The 25,637-nt window shown below is 39.1% G+C and overlaps 2 protein-coding genes across 2 annotated transcripts; one reads left to right on the forward strand and one right to left on the reverse strand.

Annotated features, from left to right (window-relative positions):
- Positions 1–19,300: 19,300 nt before the first annotated feature.
- On the forward strand, positions 19,301–21,741 carry LOC143565753 (polyubiquitin-like). Its single transcript, XM_077052626.1, has 2 exons — positions 19,301–19,339; positions 20,096–21,741. Exon 2 carries the CDS (start codon positions 20,096–20,098, stop codon positions 21,695–21,697), a length of 1,602 nt encoding a protein of 533 aa, XP_076908741.1. The 5' UTR covers positions 19,301–19,339; the 3' UTR covers positions 21,698–21,741.
- A 1,015-nt stretch (positions 21,742–22,756) lies between these two features.
- Positions 22,757–24,824, reverse strand: LOC143565762 (uncharacterized). Its single transcript, XM_077052632.1, has 3 exons — positions 24,290–24,824; positions 23,443–23,824; positions 22,757–23,360 (listed from the first exon to the last, which is right to left on the reverse strand). The coding sequence occupies exons 1-3, from the start codon at positions 24,822–24,824 to the stop codon at positions 22,757–22,759; spliced, it is 1,521 nt and encodes a 506-aa protein (XP_076908747.1).
- Between the last annotated feature and the right edge of the window lie 813 nt (positions 24,825–25,637).

Consider the following 25,637-nt stretch of genomic DNA (forward strand, 5'->3'; position numbering starts at 1 on the left):
ATTTTTGAAGTATTTTAGCTATTTTTCCCAAATAAACGTTCCAATTTGGTAATAAATTCGTCAAATATTCTCGGATGGTCGAAAAATTACCAAATTTGAACAGGGACTCATTGACATGGTTCCTAATGTCTCTGAAAAATTTCAAGGCCTAATAATATCCACATCACAACCTTAACCTAAACAGTCCGTAAGCGAGTGTTTCGGCATTACCTTAGTGGTTTTGGTTTGTTTCTGTCTTTCTAATCAACTTTTCAAGCTCTTGTGCTCCTATGTAGGCTAGATACAAGTCCTATATCACAAACCAAGAAATTTTTCATCAACATAACAGCCCTTAACTTAGGGTTTCGGCTAGTGTATAAAAACGAACTTTTGAACCGTAAAAACGTCGTTTCAACCCTTTAATCCGTGTTTATGGCCAAAAAAAACTATCAAAACAGGTTTCTTACCATATGTATGATCAAAACATGTTTATGGACCTTTTTAGGATTTTTACATGGTTAGGAATGATTTCTAGCAATTAAGACATGTTTTTATGGTATTAATCAAGGTTAAACAAGTTTAAAAGTTACTTATTTAAGTTGTTACCTTAGAGTTTTGAAAGGTTTCTAGAAAAATAACTTGCAGCTGCTTGGACTTCAGTTTTTATCAAGTGAAATGAATAAACAAGCTTAGATAACAAGTTTTATAAAAAAAAAATAGGGGGTAGGGTGGCAGCAGCGATCGGAAGTCCATATGGGCCCACTTTGGGCCCATTTTGTTCCAAGTTTCTGATTTTTCAAGCCCAAATACGAAAGGCCCAATCCAAATTAGTTCGGGTTCAGTTTTTAGCGCGAAAAACTTATCGGGTGCGTTAAACAGTGCGAAAACAATTGTTTTTCAGCTAGATTTGAGTAAAATTATAAAAACATACTATATGTTTGTAAAAATCGAAAATATTTTCACGGATCGCTTAAAACATTTCAAATAAGTGTTTGGTAAGTCTTTTTCGGCTTAACGGATGATACAATGCTTGGTTTGTAACTATCTTTCGCGTTTAAATCTATAGCGGGTAGTTAAACGAGCATATTTTCGTTTAACTTGTTTGCTATCAAACTAAGGCCATATTACTAATATTTTAGCTTGTATAGATCGTATATCACTTATAGATGGCCCCCTGGGATTTCTGGGTCATAACCCGACTCGTTCGGTTAATCGTTCGTTTGTTACGCAAAAGGCGTTTATTTGCTTAATCGGTAAATACGTACTGAGGTGTACCTTGTTTTGGCTCAAATGTCACAATATATATATATATATATATATATGTTATTAATTTTCGTTGCACGTTTTGTACGGGACACTCGTCATTTTAGTATCTTTATATATTCAAACTCACTAAAGCGAACTGTTTGGTCGTTACATTATAATTGTGTTTGACGTTCATCATAAATATAATATCCATGAGGATTTACGTTTATCGCTCATATCGTTTCTTGTTTTCTTTTCTGTTATCGAAACTTCGGGATTTAAAATGTTTAATAAAGTTAAACAATTCACAAACTTTACGGGTATAATATAATATCCAAATATATTAACTTTCATCTCATTAGTTATAATATACGAAGTTCGAAGGTTTAAATGGTAATTATATTTCTAACCAGTTTTAAAGAAACTCAATAGTCTAGGGGCTGAAATGCAAATTTATTATAATTATCAACCCAACCCGTCACCCCCCTGAACCCCGGTTCTCCGGCACCCTCGCAGCCGGCGCCGGCGACGGCTCCGGCTACCTCGAAACAAGCCGTTAAACTCGCTCGTTGACCCTTTTTATTGGTCTAACGACCCTAAACGTTAATATCTAATCTTAATCGATGTATTAATTATATTTTAACGGTTTCAAGATCACCATTTAATCCGTGACCACCGTGATGCTCGCCGGATTTCTGGCCAAAGCAAATAACGTATATAGGCTCCAATAACTGGTATAAATAGGACCGTAACATCGATCTAAATGCACTGCAAACATCAATATACACTTAATCGATCTCTGTAATCCCGTAATCGCCCATCCAAGTCGTAGCTCCGGCCATCTCTCGTTCACCCCCCCTTCCAGACACCCTACGAGGTAATTAAAATATTGTTTTGATTCATTTTAACCCACTAATCAAAACCCCTAACATATCTTGAACAAACATGGAACGGTTATGAAGAATTGAAATCCTAGAGTTTATGTGAAGGAGATGAACCTGTGTATCTGTATTTATATATAATGTTTCTGTAGTAAACCAACAAATATGCCTAGGTCAACTGGTTATGCCATAAGTGTTTGTCCGAAAGGACCCGGGTCAGGCTGTTTTGTTTTTTTAGTTTATATTCCTTTAAAAACCTTATATATATACATATATATATATATATATATATATTAATCATTAAGAATTATTAAAAATATTTTAAATCAAATTAAAATTATTTTAAATAAATAAAATTATTTATAAACTAAATTTGATCGTAATCCTTCAAAAACAAACTTTTTAATATTTCTTTAAGGCCCGTAAAGCCCGATAATATTATATTATCCTTCTAGTTAAACCGCTAATATTATAATATTTTATTATACATTCTCGTTAACTTGATAACCCGCTGAAATAATTATTTTCGGGATCAATCTTTTACCATTAAAATTCGTATCCCCTAATTATTAAAGTTGTCTTAATAATAAAACATTAATTAAATAATATTTAAATATTATATTTCGTTAGACCATTAAAATTAATTTATAATTCCGTTACTATTAAGCTTTTAATTCGTTAAATGTTAAACTCTAAGTCATTAACTTTGGTTCAACAACATAAGTATCTTTTTCGAAAGATGACCCGTAAATACCGTAATTTTCGTACTAGTATTTAGTTAGAATATTAACAAATCATTAAGTTTCGTTAAAACCTAAAACTAATACTATATTATAAGATGCCATCAAATGTTAATAAATATATTAAGATAATGCAATATCCCGTTGACCAATCATATATAACCTTTTCAATTCCGTTAGTTAGTCTTCAAATATTTCTATTTATTTATAGTGCGAGAAGTTCAAACGTTTGAGATTCTTTAAACGCATTTTTCGATTGCTTCGGTTTCGTTGTTGTTCTATCGGCTTTTATTGCAAGTTTTTCTTCGCAATCGAGGTGAGTTTCTCACACCCCCTTTTTAACGCTTTTACTTTTGGGGGTAGCATATATATCCTATTAAACACAAATCGATTTTTTACTCGGCTATTAAACTGCAATTCATATCGTGGACTTGTGTGTTACATGTGCTTACTTGATTATGTGCTCAGCAAGTGGTTGCCTCAATAAGTATGATCATACGTCCCCCTTTGCACTCAGGACCATTTTGTTATGAGTGGAAAAGGGACCCCCGATCCAAGTACGTTGGCTGTTGCCAACTGGAAAGGACATTACATGCGAAGTAGTTTAATTATCACAAGTTTCATGGAATTGCAAGGTTTTTATGTATTTATTCAAACTTGTGGGAAACTCACCAACTATTAAGTTAGTTGACTATATTTTATATATATGTTACAGGTACTATTGTTAGAGGTTGAAGACGAGAAGACACTTAGAATATTTAAGTTATTTAATAAACATAATTATCATTTTGATTGTAATTTGGATTTGTATTGTTACTTTCAAACATTGTGTTACATGATGCTTTAAATGAATTAATGTTATTATTGTCACCAAATAGTGTCACGTGTGTTTGAACAATCTGTACGTCACACTCGGGCGTTTCCGCTTTAAGCCGGGGTGTTACAAGTATGGACACTTAGGAAGACCTTAGGGTTATATTGAATACAAACTTGAATTTAAATGATTGTAAATCTTTATTTGAATTGTATTGTTGTATTTGAATATTGTGTGCACATTTGAAATAAAATAATTAAATAGATATTGTCACATTTATATTATGATAGTATCTTCGAGCTGTGAGCAATCGGATCACGCCCCGGAATTTCCACCTTAGGTTGGGGTGTGACATGAACCCTTTTACTATGAAGTTTATGTTTTTCTTACGTGTTTCAACCTGATTTACTTTCCTTTCAAATTTTGTGCAAAACCGACTTCGTTTACCCGTCCTTTTAACGTACTGAAAGCTACTCGTTGTACCCGAACCGAACTTACTAACAAGTTCATTACTTTATCACTAATCGTGGCCCGATCTATCTTCCCACCAAGTTTCATGCAAATCCGTACACGAAAAGTAAGCCTTTTTAGTAAAAACGCACATTTAAGGTTTTTGTTCGAGATCACTCAAATAGACAAAAACCATACCAAACGAACTCGGAATTGACTGATTCAAGCGGCCACGCAACCGGGTCACCGAGCTCTACCAGGGTCGCCCACTTCCGCCGTCGGAATCCGCCGTCGCCGGAAAACCCAAACAGTCGCCAGAAATTTTCATTTTCCACTGTTACGGTTTTTCTGATAAAAACCGGACTTCCCGACCTATGATCGAAGATCCGTCCAGTCGAAATCTTCATTTATATACTATGAACACTCAGTTAAAATTTGAGACCGATCCGACAGTTAGATCTCCATGAATCTTCGGATCTCTGTGGGTTACTTTCTCAAAAACGAGAATCTTATAAGGAGGGAGGCTAGAGGTGAAGATTGCTATAAAATGGGATGGTGACTATATTTATAGGAAGGGGGTAGGGTTTCATGTTTAACTTTTCATCTAATGACACTTAATCCCCTCATACTTTAGATAATTGCACTTATACTATCCATAATTTATTTAAACTCGATTATTTTAAATACCTTGTGAAACTTGGGATGTTACAAAAACTAAGGTTGCAAAAGTCTTCAGACGGACCCTAGGCAGTCGACTAGGGAGTTGGGTGCACTCGGAGTACTTGGGGACTACTCAGATATGGTAAATATAAAGAAAATTAAATTTTGGATGTTATGTATATGTCAAATATCATTTTTTAAAGGGGTACGTTTGTTTTGAACGCTGATCTATATATATATATATATATATATATATATATATTACATATGAAGTATTTTAGATGGATAACGTTGCAATTTTACAAGTTTAAGACGTTAAAATTAAATAGCGAGACCCCGCTAAAATTAAATCACTCCACAACCTGCGACTTCCCAATTTCCATACCATCTCTGGCGACGTTTAGGATAATCGACGATCATCTGTTATCTGTTCTAATGTCAAATCAATTAAATCGAATGCTTACGTTAGACAATTCAATTGAAAGCTTCTACCATGCCAAGAGTCGTGATGGAGATAAAACCCATCACCCATCCATTTCAATAGAAGCGCTAGTCATTGATCAATTTCAATTCCTTGTTTTGTATGCAGGATTGCTTCAAATCATGTTAGCGTTTGATTTCAGTTTCTAGGGTTTGAAGCAATTTTGTCAAGTCTAGTGATGTATTATTACATTTTTCTGAAATATGATATATTCTTAAAAATAATGAGCAGTTGTGACAGACTGCACTTAATGTATTCATTTGAAAACACTAATTTGTTGTTTTTTTTGTGGTTTTTTATATGAATTTTATTTTTGTTAAGGAATCATTGGACCAACCTCATCTTTAATGTTTACTTAGGAACTCTTATGATCTAACATTCTAACCTTATTACTTGATTACTACACTGTCATATGATTCTTTTAAGCTATTGGAGAAAGAATGTATGAAACAAAATGAGGTTATCTGGTTCATTGTTAGGGTTAGTTTAATATCTCAATAATTATGGATTAAGTTTATTTTTCTTACACTGATGATCTCACAATTAAGGTGTAGGGAGTGGATATTATTAATAACATATCTTGTGTAAGTTTAAGATCATTAGAAGAACAAGTGTATGGCTGAATTTAGGATTGCCACGCAGTGTGTCACACAATGTGAGTGAACGTGCATTGTAAGGTCGGTTCTTAACTCTTTGATTCATTGATGAATTGATTATGAAATTATTGTTGTTAGTCAGTAAGTATTATGATCGTAACAAGGAGGGTTTTTAGAAACAATACAAAGAAAACCATTAGAATGACAAATCCATTTCCAGCGTGAGTTTGGCTTTCTCATCACCGTTGACTTTTGATAATTTTTTTATTATTTTATATTTCCTAAGTTGTTAAATTGCTCGTAAATCGTGAATTTCTTATTTATTGGGGTGATTACACTTTTGTTCGCATGGTAAAACACACTTGATTTTTGCTTATTGTCCTCTACAATATAAAAACACACTTGTTTTTTGCTTATGGTAAAACACACTTGTTTTTGCTTATTGTCCGCTACACATTTGTTTCATAAGGAACTGTCATGAAAGTTGCTGATTATTGACCATGCAGATGAAATAAAAATGTGGGTAAACTATCCGAAAATAATTCTTTATAATTTATTTTTATTTGTTCATTAAAGTATTCAGCATCATTTGTGCAGAACTGGTCATTCACCAGGATCGTCGAGTAATTTTACGTAACACGAAGAGATTGAAATTAGGTATGTCTAATATTTGTGATTCCTAACTGAAATCAATGAGATTGTTTATCAGTTTCATAATGAACACAGATTCAAATACATAATTTTAATGGAGATTTTTATTATGTGAAATTGAATAATTTGTAATGAATAGCAGGATGTGATAAATATTGGTTTAAAATTTGTATCTGGATTATGTGTTAGGTTGCTTGGAGTTGAATGCTATACATAAAGTTTATTAGTAGTTAAACTTTGTGTGCTTGGTAGATAGCTTTGAGATAACCAACATGCTAATTGACTATAGATATAAAAGGTAATGAAATTTGTTAAAGTGACGAAGTGTTTCCTTAATTTGATGTGATTATGAGCATATTACAAATCTTTTATGTAATTTGTTAAAAAAAATTATGGTTTTAACAGGGGAATTGTCAGCTCAATGATCTGTTGTTTATGTTTTTCTTCGTCTATACAATCGCTAGCTATACGAACCTAATTTTTAATGGTAGTATGTGTAGTTTTTTACAGCCAAAACTTTGGAAGCATAGGCCTCAAGCTGCCTTTTGATAACTGTCATCTGTATTTATTCAAATTCACTTTTGCATGTTTGATAACTGCCCTGGTTAGTTAGTAAAGAATTATGTGTAATTCATGGATAATGAAACTGATTTCATCATTTAATAATCCTCATTTTTTAAGAATTTAAATGAATGCAAATAAATGAACATAAACGATTTCAAAAGAACAAATGTTCATGAACATAAATGAATTGAGACATATGTTCACGTTCATTCGTTTAAACTAAGTGAACAAAACTTTTGTTCATGTTCGTGTCATTTCCCGAAGGGCTAACTTTCCTAGTTGTAATAAAATTTGTCAAAAAAGTTATAGTCAACATACGTACTATAACAGATATGTTTTCATAACATTTTCATATGCATATCGCTTTCTACAAATGTTCTTACTTTTGTGAGCTATCAAATTCATCATAATTAATCACTGTAAATTAATTATCTAAAGGTAATTGTAGGGGTATGGTACTAAACCCGGTTTTACGACCCTAAATTTATTATGTTTGGCTTATTTTATTATATGGACTAATACAATGTTATTGGGCTGAGGGGGTTTTGTGGAGGTAACCCTAACTGGGCTAGGCCCATTAGGGTACCATGATGGTGGCCATGAGACTCTCTATATAAGGAGGTCTCCACCTCCTTATTAAGGGTCATGCTCAATAAGAGCCACCACCACTTTTTTGTGTCTGTAAACAAGAGATCCTCAGGATTTCTTAGCAGTCACCTCCACATCCCCGAAAAACCATTGCAGGTCTCAAGCAGCTGAAGAAGAAGATCAAGACGTGGCTCGTTCATCTCAAAATCCGTGGAAACATCGTCATGGATCAGGTCAGATTCATTTCATGCTTCGACATTGGCGCCATCCGTGGGACGGCAACGAACTACCCTTCGATCTTCATCTCGGCTGTCAGATCTCTCCCAGGAAAAACCCAGATCTGGAAGTTTACAGAAAAAGGCTTCAAGGCTTGTTCTATTAAAGCTCAAAAAGATCCATAGATCTAAAAGAGGCTTCCAGATCTGTGCAAAAAGAAACAGCCTGATTCGAATGATCAGGTCTCCGGATCTGTGATGGTTTTAAATCTGCTCCGAGCTTCAGATCTACCTAGATCTTATTTACAGATCTAGATCTAGATTACAGACCTGGATTTTAGGTCTAAAGTTGCAGGTCTGACTCTAAAATTGCAGATCCAGAAATTACCAGACTTCCGCCGCCATGTACGCGCGCCCGCGGATTCTCACTCCGCAGCCGTGCATGTGCCGCCGCGGAAACCACCATCTGGGTTTTGCGCAAGAGACCTCCGCCATGCACGCGCATTCACGAGTCACCACTCCATCGCCGTGCATGCGCGCATCAGGCCTCGCGCCAAACTTAAAGGTTGGGAATCCTCATAATATCCCATATGGCTACGCGCCAAACTTAAAGATTGGGAATCCTCATAATATCCCATATGGCTACGCGCCAGACTTCAAAGTTGGGAATCCTCATAATATCCCATATGACTACGCGCCAAACTTAAAGGTTGGGAATCCTCATAATATCCCATATGGCTACGCGCCAAACTTAAAGGTTGGGAATCCTCATAATATCCCATATGGCTACGCGCCAGAATTCAAGGTTGGGAATCCTCATAATATCCCTTTTGGCTACGCGCCAAACGTAAAGGTTGGGAATCCTCATAATATCCCATATGGCTACGCGCCAGACTTCAAGGTTGGGAATCCTCATAATATCCCATATGGCTACGCGCCAAACGTCAAGGTTGGGAATCCTCATAATATCTCTTTTGGCTACGCGCCAAACGTCAAGGTTGGGAATCCTCATAATATCCCATATGGCCACGCGCCAAACTTCAAGGTTGGGAATCCTCATAATATCCCATATGGCCACGCGCCAAACTTCAAGGTTGGGAATCCTCATAATATCCCATATGGCTACGCGCCAGACTTCAAGGTTGGGAATCCTCATAATATCCCTTTTGGCTACGCGCCAGACGTAAAGGTTGGGAATCCTCATAATATCCCATATGGCTACGCGCCAGACTTCAAGGTTGGGAATCCTCATAATATCCCATATGGCTACGCGCCACACGTCAAGGTTGGGAATCCTCATAATATCTCTTTTGGCTACGCGCCAAACGTCAAGGTTGGGAATCCTCATAATATCCCTTATGGCTACGCGCCAAACTTCAAGGTTGGGAATCCTCATAATATCCCATATGGCCACGCGCCAAACTTCAAGGTTGGGAATCCTCATAATATCCCATATGGCCACGCGCCAAATCCGTGGAAACATCGTCATGGATCAGGTCAGATTCATTTCATGCTTCGACAGTAATAACTTTAAACATAAGAATTAAAAAAGAAGCAACATTTTTTAGCTCCTTCTTAACCAATAACAAACTTATCCAGCGCTTTACAAATCTCCTTAGGAGTTGGAAACTGCTGCCCAAATTAGACCCTCCCCAACTCCCATTCCCATCACTCAAACCCGAACCAGACTCAGATGAGTTCACGGTGGTTGGAACAATTTTAAAACCATCTCCACTTAAAATTTGTGTCTGTGAATTTGAATAAATGTTATTTTATTATATAGGGTACTTATTCTTTTAGAAATAACGTGTGAAACGAGCCGTGAAAAGCTAATAACGGGCTGAGTTCGACCTTTAAGCTCGAGCTCTTATAAGTCAAACGAACAAGACTGGTAAATGTTAAGCGAGTTGAGCCTACACCAAAGTAGAAGTTAACGAATAGCGTCCATTGCGTTAACTTTCTGATGAAACTGGTAAGTTAACGAATTAGGTTTCCATTGAAAATTTTAGTCATATGAGATGGTTTTTGTGACTCTTATCCTACAATTTTTTTTTTTTTTTTTTTTTGTTTTGCCAATTAGGTTGTCATTCATTCAACCGAAAGAAAACAGATCATGGGCATGCTAACTGACTATTCTTGCACCTCAATCAGCTTATAAGATGAACTTATTATTATAATCATGTTATTTTTTTCAATATCAATAAAGCAAGTCTTATTTCTAAAATTATGTCACTTGCCTAAGGAGGTCATTATTGTTGCTGCAGGAACGTGAGTGGTAGCAAATAGCAATGACCCAGGTTTGTCACAACTCACAATATTATCTCAAATCTTGATTGTGGTCAATTCGCAAAAAGTCAATGCTCAGAAAGTCAACTCCTAAAGAGTTAGGCATGTTTAATATGCTTAGGCTATCATTTGTATATTTTAATTGCTTAACTATTATAGTTCATTAACTTGCATACAAGATTATCAATGAGAACCCTACGACCATACGACCCCGCTGTCAACCGTAGGTTTTTCTTCCTCATAGCTCCACAACATTACCTAGACCTCCGTCCCCTATAGCTCCACCACATCAACACGACCTCCTTCAATGACTTTATGAAAACGGGCCAGGTTGTGTTGGATCAAATGGGTAGGCTCTGATTTTTCCTGACCATGTATAGTTTTATAAACAATATGTTTGTTTACTAAATTGATTTAGATGCCTTGACCATTTTCATGTATATCTTTGATTTGTGACTGATTATGCTGGATTTGACGCATCAGGTATCTCTCCCATACACAAGTATGAATTAGAAAGTACGTCAAATAAAACAGATTTCATTTTGACATCTTCGAAAGTCAAAACTATGCATTTTGTTTTGACAGGTATGGGCTTACAAGATGGAAGAAATGTTGTAGTTCGAGGGAAAGCTAATCGAGCCAAGATTTAGTAACAAGTCAAAATGGCAAATTTTTAGGCGAGTCATAGCTGGGTTGACCCAAAGTAAGAACACCCTTGTATTTTGATTCATTCAAAAAACTTATGTATTGACTTTAAAACGCTATGCATCAATTATGTTCGTTAACATATAAAGAACATACTTAAATCCGCAGTTGTGTTTAATATATATATATATATATATATATATATATATATATATATATATATATATATCGGCTAAGTATAAAATGAAAACCCACTTGAGCTGTGAAAACTCTAGAAACTCATTCTCAACTATATGTTTTTAATTAATGTTTAAATCTTGTGGTCCACAATTAAAGTGAATAAAAAATATAAATATAAATATAACTTTTTCTCTCTCCTTAAAACATATATAAAAATTAGTAAAAAAATGTTAAAAAATAGCAAAATATTTTTTTTTATGTTTCGATGTTTTGTATTAAATGTTACAGCATATATTACATGTAACAAAAAAAAAACGATGTTACATAAGGTTTTCGCGGGTTTTCACAACTCAAATGGGTTTTCATTTTAACCTTACCCTATATATATATATATATATATATATATATTTACTAATGTTATATAATTTTTTTTTATTATTGTTATCATGAACTATAACGAATACTAATTTTGCTATAGCAAATGCCAGTCCTATAAAGAAATGGCTACTGAAGAGGTATGTACCCGCCTCAACACCGAGCGAGGCGGGTCAACCCACAAGATATGGATAAAAGGCTTGAAATCAAGACATTATGAAGGCACAAAGCCAAAACCTACGCGCATGGCGCATATCACATATGCTCACGCATATCACATATGCTCATGCATCATATGCTCAGGCACCACAGATGCTCAGGCATCACATATGCTCAGGCATCATATGCTCAGGCACCACAGATGCTCACGCATCACATATGCTCACGCATCACATATGCTCACGCATATCACATATGCGCGTGGCGCATCCGCGCGTGGCGCATCCGCGCGTGGCGCATATCACATGCTCGTGCATATCACATCTGCGCATGAAACATCTGCGCGTGAGAATAAAGAGAAGACCTCGCGCATCCTCAGGATAAGCGCGTATCACACATGCACATAATCAACCTCGCCCTTATCCAAATCAGGATTAGGGCAACCTTGATTGTGCACGTCAGACAACCTTCCAGAAGGTATCTTTTTAAGGAATAAGAATATGCTGATGTTGACAGCTGCCAATGAAAGGTGGACAACTCAGCATAAACCATGTACTACCACGTGATTATAACCAATGAAAAAGTACCAGGTGTCCCCAAGGACACGTGGCGCAGAGCAATTGGAGGAGGCCAGCAAGGCCCTGATTAGGTCTGAGCCCAATCATTGGAAACCCTAGCACTATAAATACAACATCAACTCCACAAGGAGAGACATCATATCCAATATCATCTGATAATATCCAATTACAGAGTATTCAGCTATTAAGCAATACACTCCAAATTCCTTACCCTCACATATTATTATCTTCTCCCACAAATACTTATTCTCACACCGGAGGGTTACCCCAAAGAGGACCCATCTGTCCCTTTCTGAGGGGTAAGTTTACGGTGCTGTTCATTTTGTAGGTGGAAGAATCCAGATCCAGGAGAAACCATCGGTGAAATAGCATAATCACACCCGAGGAAAGTAGATCGTCTACCAGTGAGTCGATCCACGTTTCTTCATTGGCGCCATCCACTGTTACAACGGCAACAAGATCTCATCAGATCTCTATAAAAAAACCAATTTTCACCATGGTTTCTGGCGTTCGTAACGTTGATCAAGTTCTGGAGGATATTGAACGTGAGGATGTTAATGGGGGACAGCAGTTTCTGAGGGTGCCGCGTGATTCTACGCGCACCACCAGTAACCGTCCCTTCATCACAACTCCTCATGACCAGACTGAAACTCCTCCAGACGATCTCACGTTACAAAATCTTGCCGGCGCAAAACAAAAAGGACCAATGGGTCCAGAAGATGAAACCAATGATCCCAAAGAATGGCTCATAAACGAGCAACGACGTCTAATGGACAAGTACAATGACATGGTCAAACACAAAAAGGCAGCCGACTTAACACAAAGGCTAGCGTTTGACAAGCAAAACGTTCATGGAACAAAAAGGGCGCGCGCGCCGGAAGATGGTCATTCCGTTCACACTGCACACACTGAGTTTAGTGATGAAGAAGTGCACAGCATGAGGAAGACGCGAGATACTCATGCAGGAGGCTCACAGCTCCGCGCGCATGTGAACATGGCGCCTGGAGCCAGAGCCGATATGGATCTGCACGCGCCATACAGCCCACCAGTAAGGGGGCAAGTGGACGTAACCACACCATACAGGCCAGCCATCTTGGTGAAACATTCAAAGTTCACTGAGCGCATCGCGAAGGCCCCTATTCAGCACAAAACCAAGATGCCAAGTGGTTTGGGCAAATATGACGGCACAACAGATCCAGACGATTTCTTACAAGGGTTTTACAACACAGGAAACCTAGAAAGCTGGACGATGCCAACATGGTGTCACATGTTTGCTCGCTGCCTCACGGGCGCGGCGCGTGTCTGGTTCGAGAGCTTGCCGACTGGGCAAATCGATGGGTTCGAGGAGCTATTGGAAAAGTTCCAAGCCCACTTCGTACAGCAGCGCAGACACACGCGCGACCCTGATGACATCATGCACTGCGTGCGCAAGAATGATGAAACGATTGAAGACTACATAACTCGTTTCAATCAGGAGTCTCTGGCAATCGGAGGCATCACTGAGCAACTCTTGCGCGTGGCCTTTATTCAAGGCGCGCGCAGTGATCAACTCCGCCGAGCTCTCGTAAGCAGAGATGGCATGCCAACCACTTGGGCCAAACTAATGGAAGCATCGCGAGTCTTCGCGAGAAATGAAAAACAAATTGCCCAAGATAGGGCAAGAGAAAGAGCGCATCAAGCTGAGTCACCGCGCAGCCTGGAGCTCATGCCCGCGCTTCACAAACGCGGTGTTGGCACTTGCCCTGTTCTCACTGAGCTCTGCTTAGAGCTTCTCAGCTCTCTCTCGAGCATCAGAAAGATGCCAAGCAGATACTTTAGCCTCTTGCTTGGCCTCCGCAAGAGCATCACGTACCTTTACGTAATCATAGCGAAGCTCTTGGGAGGCAGCAAAGAAAGCCGACCCAGCAAACAGATGGTCTTTCAGCAAGTCATCGCGAGCGCGGACCTCCTGAAACCTCCTTTCAGCTGGAGGCACAGAATGAGCCCAGAAGTCCACACACACACCCATGGACTGAAATGAACTGTCCTCAGTAATGTTCCATCTCGGGCGGTAGATGTGATCGGCTTCCTGCAAACACAAAGTAAGGCTCTAAGTCATCAAAACACTAATATGAAAGTCCGCGCAGCGGAGCAAAAACGAACTTATACCTGCGGGGACGAAGCAGAAAAGTCAGCGGCAGGCCCACGAGAAGACGGCGCCGCGAAACCTCGTGGCGCTGCAGGGCTGGCGCGGCCGCCGTCGGAGTCTTCAGTATGAACCTCCTCATCCTCCTCAGAAACAGGCCTTTTCTCCTGCGACCTAGAATCAAAATCAGTCTCGCGAGGAGGGCTGTGCGCAGGAGGAGGTGACGGAGGTCGCGACGCCGCCAGATCGGCGCGTAAAACGGCCTCCTGCTCCTTAGTAATCCCGATGAGGGGAGATTCATCGCCCGCAGGAGCAGGAGCAGAGCCAACGGCGCTGGCACCAGCGCCAGGAGTGCCGCCAGCAGCTTGTACGCCAGCTACGACTCCTATGAAAAAATCAACAAAAAGAAATGGTTCATGACTTGGTCTAAAAGAAAAAGTCAGAAAATACAAGCACAATACGTACCTTGGCGCAACTCCGTTCGCGACGCAAACATCGCCATGAAGTCCATTCTACCCTTTTTCGAGGGTAAAACAGGGGACTTCGAAGCGACCTCCGGCGCAGCCTCGGCATCTTGTTGCGCTGTCGCCGGCTCTACAAACATTTGAGTGAGCAAAGATTCATTAGTAATTCTATCAGAATCGCGCTCATAGAACCATAAAAGATAAGCAAAGTATACCTGTAGAAGGCGCAACGCCGCTACCCTTTTCCGCCGCGCGAAGGGAGGAGGTAGTAGCACCATACCTCGTGTGGACAGGAGGTCTGCCCACTTTTTGAGGCAGGGAAGACAAGGAAAACTTGGGGGGAAATTCCTGGGTTTTCTCAAATCCCCCCGCCTGAGTAGGAGGATCCTGAGCAACAGGGGCAACATCTTTCTTCTGTTTCTTACTGGCCCCTGCGCCAGTTTTCCCCTTAGCTTTACGCTTCAGTTGGGGCGCCTCCTCCTCCTCCTCTTCCGCGAGCTCCAGCTCGTAGTTTTCAAGCGCATCTACAATACGTGCAACAGAAATGTTAGCCAAATTTGGTATTATAAAGAAAAATGCATAAGTACAAAGGCTTACCAGGCGCATCGCTGTCAAAGACAAATCCCAGATCAACAGGGATGAACATGTCATCAAAGCGATCGGGGAAGCCAACCTCCCCAGCGCCCAGCGCAACGGAGCCACCCTCCATATGCTCATCATAGGCGGCGTGGACATACTCCTTGCTGACTGCACAAAACAAATCAAATGATATCAGCAAAAAGATAAGTATTCGCGCAGAAGTAATGCAATGAGATCAACTTACACAAGCCGTCAACTTGGATCACGGGCTCAGTCGCGCAGTCAGCCCACCTCCTGCTCATACCCACCCCCACCAGTGCCTCCTCACAAATTTTCTTGGCGGGGGATGGTTCGGCGGTCAAATTTTTAACCCAGGCGCCAGTTGGGTTCTTGAAGACACCCACATCCGCAGGCGCAGAAGAGATCGCGCGCATGGTCATGCGGATGGGGATCACACCAGCCCTGATGTAAAAAAACCTCTCAGACCAGTCATGAAGGCTCTTGAATGAAACAGTGGAGCACTTCACCTTCTGACTGCGAGGAATAAAAGAGAACCAAGAGTCTTGGATCTTGGGCTTGTAAAAAAACTGAAAGCGCCGAGGGGTGGGCTCCTCGCGCTGAGATTTGCACATGAACTCAAAGTGAGTCATGCGCACGAGTCCAAACGGATGGACTTGGGATATATGAATCCCATAAAACCTAAGCAGCGCACCCACAAACCTTGTCATCGGGAGACGAAGGTTGCAGTGGCTGAAAAAATGGCAGTAAAGGGATATATAGCCGGTAGGCGGGTCCGCCGCCGTTTGCCCGGCCCCAGGCAACATGCAGCCAAACAAAGGGAGAAAACCCTGAGAGGCGATAAGGCTGTCAAGATCGGCCTGCCTCAGTTTGCAGGGGATTTCATTCCACCTCTTCACGGCCTTGGTCCTCCCTACCTCCTCCGATGAGGCCTCAGCAGCCCTCTTCCCCTTGCCGGTCTTCTTCAATGTAGACATCACTAATGATTTCACACGGCAATGGATGGGGGAGATTGTGTTGTCTGAGCTATCAGACATACAACTGTGACAACGAACAAAGGATGCTTCTGGAGAACAGATATCTGGAAGCAGAACAAAGGTAATCGAAATACAAGGAAAGAAAGGAAAGCAGAGAATAAAACAGCAAAGAAGATGAAGAAATAAAACTCTAAGGGCTGGCTTTTATAGGCCCAGGAGAGAGAAATATTGGTGCTGATCGGACTTCACGCGCCCCCACTCGCAGGTGTAAGCCAACGCGAGCGCGACACGTGTCCCTGACACTGTGTGAGGGGACACGAAAAGAAACTTTACAGCTGCTGCCAGAGTTCACGCGCCACCACTCGCAGGAACGGACCAACGCGAGCGCGACACGTGTCCCTGACAGCATGTGAGGGGACACGAAAGGCAACTGTAGCACCTCGAGCACACGAAAGGTCTGACACGTCTCCATCACTGACGCATGTCAGCAACAACCAACCACGTGCAGGGACGATTCGTTTGCAACAAAAAGGATAGAATTTCGCGCAACGATGAGTAATAAGAGGAAAAAGACAAACCACTACTAAAAGAGCAAACTGTTAAGTCTAATATCTATCTTGCCTCGCTCGCGCGAGACAAGACACACATTAGACTGGGGGGGCTTGAAGAGGTATGTACCCGCCTCAACACCGAGCGAGGCGGGTCAACCCACAAGATATGGACAAGAGGCTTGAAATCAAGACATTATGAAGGCACAAAGCCAAAACCTACGCGCATGGCGCATATCACATATGCTCACGCATATCACATATGCTCATGCATCATATGCTCAGGCACCACAGATGCTCAGGCATCACATATGCTCAGGCATCATATGCTCAGGCACCACAGATGCTCACGCATCACATATGCTCACGCATCACATATGCTCAATATCACATATGCGCGTGGCGCATCCGCGCGTGGCGCATCCGCGCGTGGCGCATATCACATGCTCGTGCATATCACATCTGCGCATGAAACATCTGCGCGTGAGAATAAAGAGAAGACCTCGCGCATCCTCAGGATAAGCGCGTATCACACATGCACATAATCAACCTCGCCCTTATCCAAATCAGGATTAGGGCAACCTTGATTGTGCACGTCAGACAACCTTCCAGAAGGTATCTTTTTAAGGAATAAGAATATGCTGATGTTGACAGCTGCCAATGAAAGGTGGACAACTCAGCATAAACCATGTACTACCACGTGATTATAACCAATGAAAAAGTACCAGGTGTCCCCAAGGACACGTGGCGCAGAGCAATTGGAGGAGGCCAGCAAGGCCCTGATTAGGTCTGAGCCCAATCATTGGAAACCCTAGCACTATAAATACAACATCAACTCCACAAGGAGAGACATCATATCCAATATCATCTGATAATATCCAATTACAGAGTATTCAGCTATTAAGCAATACACTCCAAATTCCTTACCCTCACATATTATTATCTTCTCCCACAAATACTTATTCTCACACCGGAGGGTTACCCCAAAGAGGACCCCTCTGTCCCTTTCATAGGGGTAAGTTTACGGTGCTGTTCATTTTGTAGGTGGAAGAATCCAGATCCAGGAGAAACCATCGGTGAAATAGCATAATCACACCCGAGGAAAGTAGATCGTCTACCAGTGAGTCGATTCACGTTTCTTCAGCTACCAACTGAATCTCGTTGCGTACCGCTGCAACGCATGGCCTCTTCTACTCGTATAAGTAAATATTTATTCATAAGTCCGTATTAATACTTTTAATGTAAACGGATACTTCAAAATAAATTATTAAAACTTTTATCTGAAATTTTATTTTAAATTTTCAGCTAGAATTAACAATTGGTATAAATTAATTTGTAAATGCATTAGCTAAGCATGTGCATGTCAAGAAACATTGGCTCTACATCTAGAATACTCCACGCGTTTCTACTTCTAGTAGGAGTGTACATAAGGCAACATGGGTCAGTTTTTCCTCAAAACTTTAATCATTTTGAAGGTTAAATAAACCAGTTAACTACGAATTTAGTATAGTTAAAAAATAGCTCAAAACGATATATTTGAACATTATTTTAACCTGAAAGTTTGAATACGAAATATTTTAACATAATAACAAATTGTAATTACGTATTTGTATATATTGTTATGTTACACAACGATAAAAAAACATACATATAATTGGTTTGGTTTAGTTTGGCGGATATGGAGACCTATATTAATCGTAGCCAACCTACTATAGTCATTTTAAAATAATTCATTTAACCGATCGCCGATTTTCGTATTATCTGGTTTCAACAATTAATTTGGTTATTGGTTTAATAATTTGATTTTGTATACACCTTTGGTTTCTAGTAAGACCAGACATACTGGTCTCGCTATGGAGGCCAAAACGTGATGAACACCGCCCCCACCCTTGTTTCCTCTTCATTTTGGCCAGGGTGGTTGTGTAACAACGGAGGTTAGGGGAGGGTTGGCCAATAAAAACTTTTTAATTTTAATTTATATTAAAAAAATATTAATTGTGCAAGGATTGAAAAGAAGTTACGAAACATTTTTTCACTAAGCCAGTTTTACAAAACAAGCTATTGCTGACTTGTATGTCACATGTCACACAATTTTACTATACGCATGAGCGTTAGTCTTAAATTTTTATCTTGTTTAGTAATTAACGGTTAATTCAAAAGCAAAAAAACAATATATATATCTCATGGAAATATGATAACTTGTAAATATAAAAATAATAAAAATCAAAGAAGATAAGGGCATGAAATTTGAAAATTGTATATTCCAATGCAAATACAATACCAGACGTCAACCTAGAATTCAGCAAACCCATTCAATATTCCAAACTTCATCCTTCGGTCACCAACAACACTTTGCACACGTGTCAAATTCTCCTTCATTGAACATCTAACCACACCGTCACGTTAACCTTCTTTAACGTGCAACATCCGCTATAAATAGAACCCTAATTTCACCCCCAATTCTCATCTCATCAATCAATCAAACAATTAATAATAATTCTTCATCAATTTCCTCTCTCAGATCTCTTCAATTCTCTCAAGGTATGTTTTCGCTTAGATCTAGCGCCATTGTATCGATTATTAATCCTTTTTGTGTATTGGTATAGTATGAAATCCTTTGATCTGCTCTCAATTTGTACGATTTTACGTCTGATTTGATGCGCTGGTTTAGATCTAGCAGTCACGTATATTATTAAGATCGGATCTGATAATTACACTACGTTTTAGGTATTAGTGTGATGATTATGAACGGCTTTGTGCTAATTATATGAACTAATCGATTATGGATATTGTCAGATCTAAAGATTACGTTGTGCTTTCATGTTGATTTTAAGCATCTTTATGCATAGATCTTGTAATTTTATTCATTCGTTATGAATCTGTTTTGGACCTAAATTTAATATTATAGCGATGCTTGTAGTTTTATATTGTTAGGTTATTTTTATGTTATAGAATTCTAGGTCAAATTTGATATTTGATATAATGATTATTAATCTGTTTGTTTGTTAGAGAATTGCTTAATGATTTTGGGGTTCTTTTTGTTGATTCCGAACCGTTTTGTTCAGAACTATTGATCTGATTGATTGTTGATTCAGCTTTTGTTCGAAATTATCACTTGGATTAACAATTAGTTTGATTTATCGAACTGAGTGCAAGATTATTTTAAAATGAGTTTTGTATAGGAACAAGTGAATTAATCAGTTATTGAAACTGATTTATGTTCATCTTTGTGTATTGTAGAAGGTGAGTTTGTTTCCATATTGTTATTAATAATTCTTATTTGTTGTTTTTGAACAGATGCAAATCTTCGTTAAGACTCTTACCGGTAAGACCATCACTCTCGAGGTCGAGAGCTCTGACACAATCGATAACGTCAAGGCTAAGATCCAGGACAAGGAAGGAATTCCTCCGGACCAGCAGCGTTTGATCTTTGCTGGTAAGCAATTGGAGGATGGCCGGACTTTGGCTGACTACAACATCCAAAAGGAGTCAACTCTCCACCTTGTCCTTCGTCTTCGCGGTGGAATGCAAATCTTCGTGAAAACCTTGACCGGCAAGACTATTACTCTCGAAGTTGAAAGTTCGGATACTATTGATAATGTCAAGGCTAAAATCCAAGATAAGGAGGGTATCCCACCAGACCAACAGAGGCTCATCTTTGCTGGTAAACAACTTGAGGATGGCAGGACTCTTGCTGACTACAACATCCAAAAGGAGTCCACGCTCCACCTTGTCCTCCGTCTCCGTGGTGGCATGCAAATCTTTGTTAAAACGCTCACCGGCAAGACTATTACTCTTGAAGTTGAAAGTTCGGATACTATTGATAATGTGAAAGCTAAGATTCAAGACAAGGAGGGTATTCCACCAGATCAACAAAGGCTTATCTTTGCTGGTAAGCAATTGGAGGATGGTCGAACTCTTGCAGATTACAACATTCAGAAAGAGTCCACTCTTCATTTGGTTTTGAGGCTGAGGGGAGGTATGCAAATCTTTGTGAAGACGTTGACCGGCAAGACAATTACTTTGGAAGTTGAGAGTTCGGACACCATTGATAATGTCAAAGCCAAGATCCAAGATAAGGAGGGTATCCCACCGGACCAACAGAGGCTCATCTTTGCTGGCAAGCAGTTGGAGGATGGCCGGACTCTTGCGGATTATAACATCCAAAAGGAGTCTACTTTGCACTTGGTGTTGAGGTTGAGGGGAGGTATGCAAATCTTTGTAAAGACATTGACCGGGAAGACAATTACTTTGGAAGTTGAGAGTTCAGATACCATTGATAATGTCAAAGCCAAGATCCAGGATAAAGAGGGTATCCCACCGGACCAGCAGCGTCTCATCTTTGCTGGAAAACAACTTGAAGATGGCCGGACTCTGGCGGATTATAACATCCAAAAGGAGTCTACTTTGCATTTAGTGCTGAGGTTGAGGGGAGGTATGCAGATTTTCGTGAAGACGTTGACGGGCAAGACGATCACCTTGGAGGTTGAGAGCTCAGACACTATCGATAATGTCAAAGCAAAGATTCAGGATAAGGAGGGTATCCCACCAGACCAGCAAAGGCTGATTTTTGCTGGTAAGCAGTTGGAGGATGGTCGAACTCTAGCGGATTACAATATCCAGAAAGAGTCAACTTTGCATCTGGTGTTGAGGCTTAGGGGAGGCATGCAGATTTTTGTGAAGACATTGACCGGTAAGACCATAACTCTGGAGGTGGAGAGTTCGGATACTATCGATAATGTGAAGGCGAAGATACAGGACAAGGAGGGCATTCCCCCAGATCAGCAGAGGCTGATCTTTGCTGGGAAGCAGCTTGAAGATGGACGCACACTTGCTGATTATAACATCCAGAAGGAGTCCACCCTTCACCTTGTTCTGCGTCTGCGTGGTGGGTTTTAGAGGTTTGTGGTGAAGTTGTATTTGATTGTGTTGGTTTGCTGATGTTTGGATATTGAAGCAGTTGTGTTGCGATGTGGTTTCTGTTTCTTTGAAATTGAATAATAAATGGTTTTTGTTGTTTTATATTATGTGTTTGTGTTGAAACTTGAAACAAATGTGTGTTTGGTTTCTGGGTTCTGGTTTCATGCTTAATGTTTGACAATTATTGATAAATCACACACACTTACCACTAAAATCTAACAAAATTTTGTGTGTATCCTATATTTAAGCTCAACACGGTTCACATGGCACTAAAATTAGCATATAAATTCTGGCACAGTTATATATAATAAAGTGCATATAATCTGTTAGCAATGTTACGTTATTGTAAATGGCATGAATTGGTAAACAAAAACATAAGTAGCTTAATTGTTTGTTTGGTAAGCCATAATATTGCATGTAACCATGGTTCAATGTTTTGGCCTTTTAAATTTATTTGTGCTTTTTCTATGGTGTTTGTCACAACTCAGATTTACGAAGTACCATTTAGGTAGTTTTTTCTTTTCAATATGTTAAAAGTTTTCTCGTAGCTTATTTTTGGACCTTCAAATTCACTTTCGATATATAACCCTCGGGTGCTTTGTTTATTTATTCTAACGAATGAAAATAATTAAAAAGAGAAATAATGACTTTTAATGATGATAGTTCAGTTAGACAAATAAGTTTCAGATTCTTCAACCACACAAGAAGAAATTGTAATAGGATATAGTATATATTCATTTTCTTCAATCAAGCCGTCTATGGACTTTTCTTACATGCCAAATACTGACATCTTCCAAACCCATAGACTTCCACGCATCTTTTTAATTTATAAGTTATCTTTTACAAGTAAGAGGCCGGTGTGCATGATCAGTTAGGTTTTTATATAGAGATGAAACTAAATTACAAGATAATAATTAACGATAAAATGTGATTTAACTATCCCAATATTCAAAGTAGCGAGGGACTACTGACTAGCAATCATGCTAAAAAAAAACCAATAAATTCTACAACAGTTAACAAACTTGGTGAACACACTGATTACACCATAGTTGCGATGAGCAATACACTAGAGCTGGAAGAAGCTAGTTGAGTCCTCTGGGATGAAGCACAAGCAAGAGCCGTTTCATTCTTTGGTAGCGTACACCAGTTATCAATGTAGGCCATCGAGTACATATCTATGCAAGGAAGTTGACGCGCTTTAAGGATCTTCTTCAATCTACCAAGAAGTTGAGCAGCAGACCAGATGCTATTCGCCCTCTCCTCTATTGCATCGTGATGACACTTCATTTTTATGACACGTGGTAAGTTGGTAAAACAAGCACATAATATGTCCGAGATAATAATAGATATAAGGTTGAATAGTTCTTCATCATTTTCCCAATTTTGTTGCTCGCTGCACTTGAGCAGTATGGTTCGACTGATTTTGTACATGGAAGTCGCTGCAATGAACTCATGAAGTGAGTGATCTAGACCGTCCCCTTTGCGGCTCTTGAATTTTATCACAACTTTTACGGCTTCGTCACCCAAACACTGAAGAATCTCCTTTGACGTTTTTGCTTTGCAAGTCTTCTTTTGAAGCTCAATGTGTAGCCACCTGTTGTATACTTCAACTTGTCCACAACCATCTAGCTGATTTTCTCGCCTTTACCAATTCACCATTTGTATTGAGACTTTCTTCAATATGATTTTCAATACGGGGGCCTTCCCTTATGCTAGAAAGTAACCCTTTAACATGGTCATTCGCAATGTTCGGAAATGCAACGGCAATGGCTGTTAAAGTCACTACTACTAGGCTCCAAGAATTTGGCAGTTCGTCTGAATATAAAGGTGGGACTTGGTCATTTTTGAACTCCACAACTCCTTTGAACCCTGTGGACTTCTCTGAAAGATTTATAAGATTTCGTGGCTCCTTTGTTTTAGACTCTTGAAGAAGTCGGTTCATAGAATCGAGCATATTTCTTAATAAGTGCTTTGAAAGGTTCGCCTGATCTTCAAATTGTTGAATATAGCTAGCATACATTTCCATCTCTGATCTCGAATTGTTGTTAGATGCATTTGATGCATCTTTTAACCTTTCAAGAAATGAGAACAAGACAATAAAAGATGCTGGAACAACACATATTAGTTTACATATAACCACAACTATTGTTTGAATAACTATACAAATGTTTAAAATCATGTTTTTGAAATTATGGAAAACTATTTTGCAACGACAGCCTGGAATATGTGAACGGACATGGATGTGCTTCCATTGTTGAAGGCTCCAGGTCCAATATTTTTCGACTCTGAACATGTTTAGATGGTTCATGCTCCGTCTTTTGGTGATGTTGAAATAGAAAAAAACGGTGAAACATCTAGCAAGGGGTGCTATACAACCTATTAAAATCCCAAATAATTGCACACCAAAAATGGCATAGCTTGACCACTTGTAATCTGATTTTCCATACCAAAAATTTGATGTGTACCTCATCTTGTTTACCAAAATAATGCTTACATAAATGACGGTGAATGAGCACATAACCCCTAGAGCATAAGAAACTGGTGAGCAAGCAATCACGAATTGGGGATTACCTGTCTGTGCCATCATCCAGTACTTCTTGACATAATGTACAAGTTCCTTGGACGAGAAGTTGATTTCTTGGTGAGACGTTGAATCTAGTTTGAGAAACTCCTTTTGCCGATGTATTTGAATTCTCCTAGACGTTGGAACTTCCAACGCTACCGAAAATATCCATGTAAGAGGATATATCAAAGTTATGAGACCAAACATGTTTAATGAAAACACCCCGGTAAGGGACTTGATCCATGCATTTACATTAACGGTGATAACGAGGATCCCCAATGCTACGACGTTTGCTAGAAGTTCCTTGTCGCCCATAAGCCCTAACGACGGGACAAAGTTGGCTAGCATGGTTAACAAGAAAATAAGGCTCCCCTCCTTAGCCATAAAACCAATGTAACCGACATCACTCATGTCGGTAGTTAGATCTACCGGCAGCTTCATTGCTATTGCTATTAGCGTGATTGAAGCAGCATTAATGGTGAAAAATTTGCATGGAAACCACAGTTTTTGTTTTCGAATGCCATCGATGGCATCGGCTGCCATTGCAAGTGTGCACACTAATGATGCTCCGAAAATATACAAGCCCAAGGAGATCTCATCTTGCTAAATAATATAAAGATTTAAAATTTAAGTTTTAGAGCTTGATACTTATAGGAATATAAGACTGATATGAAAAGTTATTTGCACCTTCTAGTAAAGGAAAGAAAATTGAAATGGTCATCACTTTTTGTGACTTGTACCGATCAAATTGTTGAAACTTGAAAGATTAGTAAACGCCTTACTATATAAGTCAAATGTGTGAAAATAATAGTAAACACGTTATTGGGATATATTCAAAATGAAAAAAAAAAGAAAATATGCAAATTCAGATTTCCTTTCTAGAAAGAAATACGTATACCCCGTTATATACTCGTGTAATTACATATATACCCAACTCTAAAAAACCACTATGACGTCTTATTCTTCACCCCACAGAGGGCTTAGAACCTTTATGTCTACCAACTTTGTCAAACTTGCTTTTAAAAAAGTACCTCATTTCTCAATTTTCAAATGCACCAGCAAGAAATAAGGATGATGGAAAGAATAATCTTGCGTTTAGAAACCAAAGAGGTATGGATCCAGATTAGGGTACAATTCGAGACAACCAACGAAAGATGGGTCCAAGTCATTGAAAGGAAAACGCCGAAGGGAAGGGACAAACTATAGGCTCGTGATGTAGTCTAAAATATACGTATTATTATATAAATATTCCCTACTTTTTAAATACTTTTGAGCTAAGTTTTTATTAAATATTATTAATATTTGGTTCACATGTGATTTTAATGGTTTTTAAAGATAATGAGCTAAAATGGAGCA

The sequence above is a fragment of the Bidens hawaiensis genome, unplaced genomic scaffold (genome assembly GCF_021521415.1).
Source record: "Bidens hawaiensis isolate Kalapana, Puna unplaced genomic scaffold, B.hawaiensis_p1.1 tig00022519_1, whole genome shotgun sequence".
In the NCBI taxonomy this organism is placed as follows: domain Eukaryota; kingdom Viridiplantae; phylum Streptophyta; class Magnoliopsida; order Asterales; family Asteraceae; genus Bidens; species Bidens hawaiensis.